Source organism: Phytophthora infestans, genomic scaffold (assembly GCF_000142945.1).
Source record: "Phytophthora infestans T30-4 supercont1.38 genomic scaffold, whole genome shotgun sequence".
In the NCBI taxonomy this organism is placed as follows: Eukaryota; Oomycota; class Peronosporomycetes; order Peronosporales; family Peronosporaceae; genus Phytophthora; species Phytophthora infestans.
Window position 1 is genome coordinate 997533 of NW_003303721.1, and position 7655 is coordinate 1005187.

Consider the following 7655-nt stretch of genomic DNA (forward strand, 5'->3'; position numbering starts at 1 on the left):
CCCACTCCCAGTACCAAACTTGGATTAATTACTTTTATCGGAAGTTGCATCTGAAGTGTTGGACCAGGCCTTCCGATAATACAACTGCAATGAGATTCTTGCTTTTTTGTGAAATCAGTACTTGCAGGGAAACATTTGATATTGACAAATACGTTATTGCTTTGATAAGAGCAATATCACACCACTACTTCCAAGATACATTGCTGGTTGGTGAAGGGATTGTCAAAGGCATGGCGAATTGGATAATGAGGAGGACTGAGGTGGATGCACCTCCTAAACCTTGCCAACCAACCAAGCAGCGGTTGGCTCTCAGTTTTGCTTAGCTGGGATTGAGTAGTTTTGGGCTAAAAATAATTTATGACGATACCGTAAATATCTTACTGAAAGTTTTCATCACAACTGAAAAATAAATTATTCCTTACAAATATTGACATTTTATTCTCACTGCAATGTATTATTCGGAAGGCCTGTGCTGGACGACTTGTTCACGACATACAGCACGATATCCAGAGCGCTCACCTTTGCTCAATGAGCGACTTTAACCAAAATGAAGACCGCCGCATTGGCGGTACAGGTGGCTCCAGCCAGACAGTACCGGGTCCAACGGAGCTCTCAACCACCACACGGCTAGCACAAACGACCGCAACGCGATTTGGTAGCAGCAAGACAGCTACGAACAGCCCGCTCTCAACGTGAGTTCGACAGCACGTCCGAATACTACAGCGACCACATTTGGATGAAAGACTTGGACATTAGTGGCCGCGTGGGTGCGACAGACGTGGATCACGACCGCCTCAACCACAAACACTTAATTAATACATATGCATTACGACAGTATAGTTGATGTCCTGTTTCAAAAAGAGAACAGTGAACATGATTAGTCCCAAAATTTATCTTTTATTAAACGATAAATAAAAGAAAATCCGATACATCGACACCAAGGTTGTCAGGCCCTTATTATATAGCACTAAGGACTGTAATAAAAAAGTAGAAGGAATTTACCCAGAAGGGCGTAAACCTCAGGTGCGTGCTTCGATTAACACATACCGGTTGATACTATCCTATAGCAGAGCTGTGGTCTTGCGCAAGCTCCACCTGTGCAGGACATGCAATATACTACTACAGTGAGCAAAGTGTCCATTTAAAAACATTTATCTTTGTCCAAGCTTTCATGAAACTTAGGTCTATCTCTACTTTTTTTTCAGTCGTGTACTTCCCACAATGTGATAGTAGAGCGAAGCCATGGGCTCGGCTTTTCATCGTATTCTTAGGTCGCTTTCTACGTCGGTGAAGCTGCATTAATCTGCTTTCGTCCAGCCAGATCCAGCTGCGGACAGGTCAACGTCTAGGATTGATGGAGGTGTCGATACGAGGAGGAGCCATATGTTCTTTGTAGTAGTCCTTGTATCGAGCTGCAGTCGCGCGCTCCAAATTGGAAGCTGTATTTTCGCTGGAACGGAAGGTTGTACCGTAAATGTCACTAGGCTTAGTTTTGCGCTTGAACCATCGCCCAAACAACATTCGCTGGTACTCGGTAGCAATCGAGATCTCATCGAGGTCCGCATAGCCGTTTCGTATTAAGTGCTCCCTAGCCCTTGCTGTCTGAATGGCGAGCTCGTCCTCACCACCAAAGCCTTTGCTAACGGCCCTAAGCATACCCTCATTGTACAGGAGATTTTTGTTGCTGAGAGTCGCGAGGTAGCCACTCAATGTATCAAACTTCGGATTCGTGGGAGATAACAAATCATTGAAGTGAATATCCAGTAGTCTGAAGACGCTGTTCGCGGATATTCCGCCTTCCTTCCACTTGAGAAACTGTTGCCTCTGTAAAGTTATCACCAAATTCATCGTCGCAGCATCGTCAGGCTTGGCAAAAGTGAGCGCCGTCGCCACCGCCTTATTCCCGTATTGCGCAACAAAGCTGTCAATCAATGAAGCCTTGCTGTTTGGGTTCTTTGCGTTGTACATGGAGATAAACGCCCCAAAAGTGTGTACATTCCGGTCCAATAGAGCATCCAAACCACGGTTCAGTCTTAACTTCTTGTAGATGTGTTTCGGACGCAACAAGTCCACTCGAACCCACTTGTTAATTAACGCGCTCTGCAACGCCAACGCCAGTTCGCGAGTTTTGACATCCTCTCTCGCTCGAGCCAAAATCGTTGCCAGTTGCTCTTTTCCACCAAACCCCTTCGTTAAGGTCTTGAGCAAAGAATCTTTCGTGGATTTCGTGCTAATAACGAGCTTTATGTAGTCGTCCAAAACCTCCATCTTCGGACTCGCAAGAGCTAGATACCCATCGCTACGAAGCTTGAGCAAGGTGAAGACATCGTCGACAGATTTTCTCTTTTGCAGCCACGATAGTAGCTGGGCATTCCGCAACCGCTGTATCGTGTTCATTTCGCCGCCTGCCCTCTGCGCTGTCATTAGTGCGTTCGCAACGGCGTCATCTCCGTAGTGCGCCATGAACATCCCAATCACGGATGCCTTATTGTTATTATTCTGCGTGTTGAGCTCCTTGACGTAGTTCTCCAGAGCCTTCAAGTTGGGACTAGCCAGAGCATCGTCCATCCCATTCGTGAGCTTGAACCTTCTCAAAATCGGCTCTGCAGGTGGGTCCTTTGAGATCCAGGACCCCAAGTTGATATTTGATACACCCGCCTTCGCTAGGTCTGTGAGCTTTTCAAGCCCAGCGCTGATCACTCTGTTCTCGCCATTCTCTGTATTCTGCGTGGACACTCTCAAGAAGCGTGGTAGCGAGTTGTTTTCTGGTTTGTCGATCGGTAGTGGAAGCCTTGTGGATAAATGGCTCCCCGTCGTTTTGGAGGCGGTAGACACAGAGATCAGTAAAGTTGCAATCGTACACAGAATCGCACCCGAGTAAAGCCGCATGACCTGTGTAGGCTTTTCAGTGATTCGAGAGAATTGACAAGTGGCAAAAAATTGACTCAGCCTTCGGATACGGCTTACGGTACAAAAGGGAGTTTTCAAAGTCAGCATAGCTTTTAAGATTTACATGTACTGTACTGCCTACATGCCGGTGATTACAGCAATTGAGGTTTTGTAATCTGGGAATGAATACTGTAAATACATTGTATTTGTTCACACTTCAGGTGTATGACACGTCATACACTGGGATATTTGGTACAAGGTACCAAGGTCGTTCAAAGCCAACCATTAGACAAACGACATTGCATTTCTATAGGTAACTTATAGTTTGTATTAAACCCAAACTTAACCTACCTATAAATATACTCAGTTTACAATCTACCTTATTTAGGTCACTTCGCTCTCTTTAAACAAAGAGGGGACCTGTGAACTGCCGTTCACTGAGAGTTTGTATACTCTTGGAAGATAACTTCCTCTAGCGCAAGGTGCTGTGTGACCCCGTCACACTTGGTAGCACTAGTAGTCAATCCACGCCACCGCGGGTAGACTACCTGAACCTCTCCGAAGTTCGTTGCCATGGATAGGAACGACTTCTCCCATATGAACGACTCTCAGTTCGAGTCGGTTCGGAAGATGGCAGGCATCTTCGGGATGGAGGCCCTGCAGAGCCTGGTGGTGTCAACACCGGCTGAGCAGCTCAAGCGCGCCAATGCATTCGACGCGTACGAGCAGGGCCTCATCGCGCATGTGCGGGAGAACCTGCAGGCTCCGGCAGCGGAAGCAAATCCGCCTCACCCGAAGCGAATACGGCTGAAGGTAAAGCCGTATGAAGGGAAGGAAGGCGAGAACCTTCACTTCTGGGTCCGAGAAGTAGAGCTTGCGATGGACGTGGCTGTGATCTCGATCGAGCAACTACGTGTTGCTTTTGCACTCTCCAACCTTAGCGGCCGTGCTAAGAGTTGGGTGTACACACGGGAAGCAACATCCCCTGGATGTTTCACATCCTGGGCTCAGCTGTGCGAACAGCTCCGAGCCGCGGTCCTCCCGGCGAACTACGAGTACCGCCAGCGTTCGCGCTTCCTCGCGTGTAAACAAGGGAGGCGCGAACTGCACGAGTATGTGCAAGAGATACGGGAGCTCACGGCGTCCCTAGTGGGAAACCCACTCAACGAACACATCAAGATGACTGTGTTCATGGACGGCCTTCGAGTGGGCCCCGCACGCACTCAGCTGTTCCGGGTGCAGTCAAGCACTCTTGAAGAGGCGATTCAAGTGGCTCTTCAAGAAGAGTACAGCCATCGCCAGGCGCGTACGCCGGCCTCAGCATGGCCTGGGAGCTCCTTGTCGGCTCCCGGCCGAACAAGCCCCAACGGACCAGTTCCCATGGAGCTCGGGTCCGCCGAACAGCGTGACATCCGCTTCTTCGGCTGCGGGAAGATGGGCCACTTCAAGTGCGACTGTCCTGCGGAAAGACTCCGCAGACGGTCCTTCCCCAAGCCCTTCCTCAAGGGTCGCTGGCAGAAGCCAGGATCCCGGGGACAGGGGAACGCTGGGAACCAGTAGGGGCGGGGCGCCCTACTGGGGAAGAGCTAAGTCTTCGTGATGGGTGCGCGGGTGGCGCGTACCACGAAGACTTAGCCCCTGAGAGTCTTCGCACTCTCGAATCGGCGAAGAGCAGCGGCGGGTTGCTTGTAGTACACGGATGTGTACGGGGATACGATCATCCCTTTAGAATCTTGATCGATTCTGGGGCGTCAAAGAATTTCGCACGCTGCCAGACGGTTGCTCGCAACAGCAACAAGTTTGTCAGATGCTTTGAGAGAAAGCAAGGGCAACGGGACGGTGTTAGTGCGACTGGCCGACGGGAAGGTCGTCACTGTCCCCAACGTCCAACTGGATCTGGCCGTCAAGTTTGAAGACTTTGACAGCCTCGAACAGTTCACTGTTCTCGATATGGATCCATATGATATGATCCTGGGCATGCCCTGGCTTGAGAAGCACGAGCCCTGGATCGACTGGCGAGGCAAGGCAATCGGTGCCAGCCGCCCTGCGCAGTCCGACAGAGCATTGGTGAGTCATGTTCCCACCTCTGTCAGGACCCGGGGCGCCCGCAAGGGCTGCCAGGGTACCAAAGCATCCGGCAGGTCTTGGGAGTCGTCGACGTATATGACGACTCCGAGGATGTTTTGATGGTGGCAGCGCCAGAAGAGGCGCTGGCCAAGTGGGTAACTTAGGTCCAAAGGCGGGTAACTTAGTTCCGCAGACAGCTGCAGCTGTCACGAACACTGAGAACATCGTGTTCAGAGTGGGTAACAGAGTTCCACTCACGGTCGCCCAGACCTTAACTGAAGAGGAAGACGTCGGATATGCTTCCTTTGTGGGTACCACGGTACCACACGAGGCCACGAATGCCTCGGATGTCGTAGCGCCGACATCCCTAGACGCGGGCAGCAAAGCTCGACGTCACGGTCGCCGTCGTCAACGACGCCGCCGCCGCCTCAAGTCGGATCCGGACTTCGTTCCGATCGACGTCGCTTCAAGGCTTCAAGCGACTCGGAGTCCTCCGACAAGGCCGATGGAAGAGTGTTATCACATCTTCGATGGCGAGACCGATTTACCTGTCAAGGCATCTGGTGTCCAATTGGAACCGTTGCCAGAGGTTGCAGAGATACTGAACCTCGAGGAAATGACGGCTGAGGCTTTCCTGACCAACCTGAGGGCTGGAGAGATTGCTAAGATGGTACTCATGAGACCTGAGACCACTCGGGAGGAGCTGAACTCCTCCTCTGTCTTGGACGAGAACGTCCTGGAAGACCTGAACAAGCAGCGTCAGACGCGCTTGGGCTCTGATATCCTTAAGAACCCCAAGGATCCGGTGTATCCTTTGGTGACGGAGTATGCGGACGTGGCGAACAAACACCCACCGACCCAACTCCCACCGGATCGAGGCGTACGGCACGAGATCAATCTCGTGCCCGGCACAAAGTATTGTGTCACGAGGCAATGGCCTCTCCCGCGCGAACAGTGCGAGGTCATTGATGCCTTCTTCGCCGCGAAAGCGAGGGCAGGCATGGTGCGGGAGTCGAAATCCCCGCACTCGACGCCGACTTTCTGCGTTCGGAAGCCGAACGGAAAGTGGCGTCTGGTTCACGCTTATAACAAGCTGAACAACGCAACAGTGCCGGCCCAAACACCAATCCCACGAAAAGATGTGTTGTTGAACAACATGCCTTCGTACAGACGTACTTCGACGACATATTCGTCCATAGCCGTGCCGAGGGAGGCAAGACGGCCATGGAGGTGCATCTAGGACACCTCCGGCGGGTGTTGGACGTGATGCGAGCGAACAAGCTCTACGCCAACATCGACAAGTGCGTTTTGCGTCACCAGAGATTAAAGTTCTCGGCTGCTTCGTAAGCAACGTGGGCGTTCGGGCTGACCCAGACAAGGTCAAGGCCATAGCAGCATGGCCGACGCCCCGATCCCAGAAGGATCTTCGAAAGTGGTTGGGCTTGGCCAACTACCTTCACAAGTACAGCGCAGGGTACGCGGGTTTCACTAAGCCCTTGTCGAGCCTCCTTCAGAAGGTCGTCGACTGGCGCTGGGAACAGGAGCACCAGGATGTTTTTGACAGCATCAAGGCCAGTCTCCAAGAGGCCCCTGTCCTGGCCCTGCCGGACGAAATGAAGCCGTTTAGCGTCGTCTGCGATGCCTCCGATTATGCCATCGGATGTGCATTGCTACAGGCCGACACGGCTGGACACGAACGAGTCATCTCGTTCCAGTCCAGGCAGCTCAAAGCCGCCGAGCGGAACTACCCTGTCCACGACAAGGAGCTCCTGGCATTGCAATATGCCCTTGTGAAGTTTCGTGTTCACCTTCTGGGCTCTAGGCCCTTTGTGATCTACACAGACCACGCGTCCTTGAGGAAGGCGACTAACTCGCCTCACCTCTTCCAAAGGATGGCGAGGTGGCTGTCCTTCTTCGCGGAATACAACTTCCGCGTCGAATACAAGCCGGGCAAGCTCAACGTGCTTGCGGACGCCCTCTCTCGGCGTCCTTACTATGAGTTGGCCCACATCACACGGGTGACAACGGATCTATATGATCGGATACGCATGGAGTATCGGGACGATGAGGCTGTCGCGCCTATCGTCAAGTTCCTCTTGGCCGGAACGAGCGCGAAGTCCGACTGGCTCTCGTCGCGACAGCGCTCACGGCTCCACCGATATGAGTTTAAAGAGGGTCTCCTCTATTACCGGGTGGAGCCCACTGATCCTCCACGGGTGGTCGTACCCAACGACAAGGATCTGAAGTTCGATATCCTCGCGGAGGCGCATGACGCGCCCTCCAGCGGCCCCATGGGCCGCGAGAAGACCTTTCTGTCGGTCTCTCAGTCCTTCTGGTCGACCCACATGTACAAGTGGGTCGCCCGGTACGTTAAGACATGCGAAACATGTCAGCGGGTCAAACCCGCAGGGCACTCTTCAGCTCCACTACAGAGCCTGCCCGTACCGGCTGACTGTTGGAAGTCGATGAGTCTTGACTTCATCTTTGGGCTTCCCGCCGGCAGACACGGCAACACCGAAATTTTGGTGTTCGTGTGTCGGCTGAGAAAGATGGTACATCTTGCTCCAGTTCCCGTCACTGTTACGGGCGAGCAAACCGCAAGGTTGTTCGTCGATGGCGTGTTCCGCTATCACGGACTCCCGGAGACGATTGTCTCGGACCTAGACCCGCGGTTCACTGCTGCGTTTTGGAAAACGCTG

General features: G+C 52.4%; 1 protein-coding gene across 1 annotated transcript; it reads right to left on the reverse strand.

The window, feature by feature from the left end:
- Positions 1–1338: 1338 nt before the first annotated feature.
- PITG_15127 (secreted RxLR effector peptide protein, putative) lies at positions 1339–2889 on the reverse strand (the record flags this gene model as incomplete). The annotated part of the gene is made up of 1 exon (XM_002898246.2): positions 1339–2889. One exon carries the CDS (start codon positions 2887–2889, stop codon positions 1339–1341), a length of 1551 nt encoding a protein of 516 aa, XP_002898292.1.
- Between the last annotated feature and the right edge of the window lie 4766 nt (positions 2890–7655).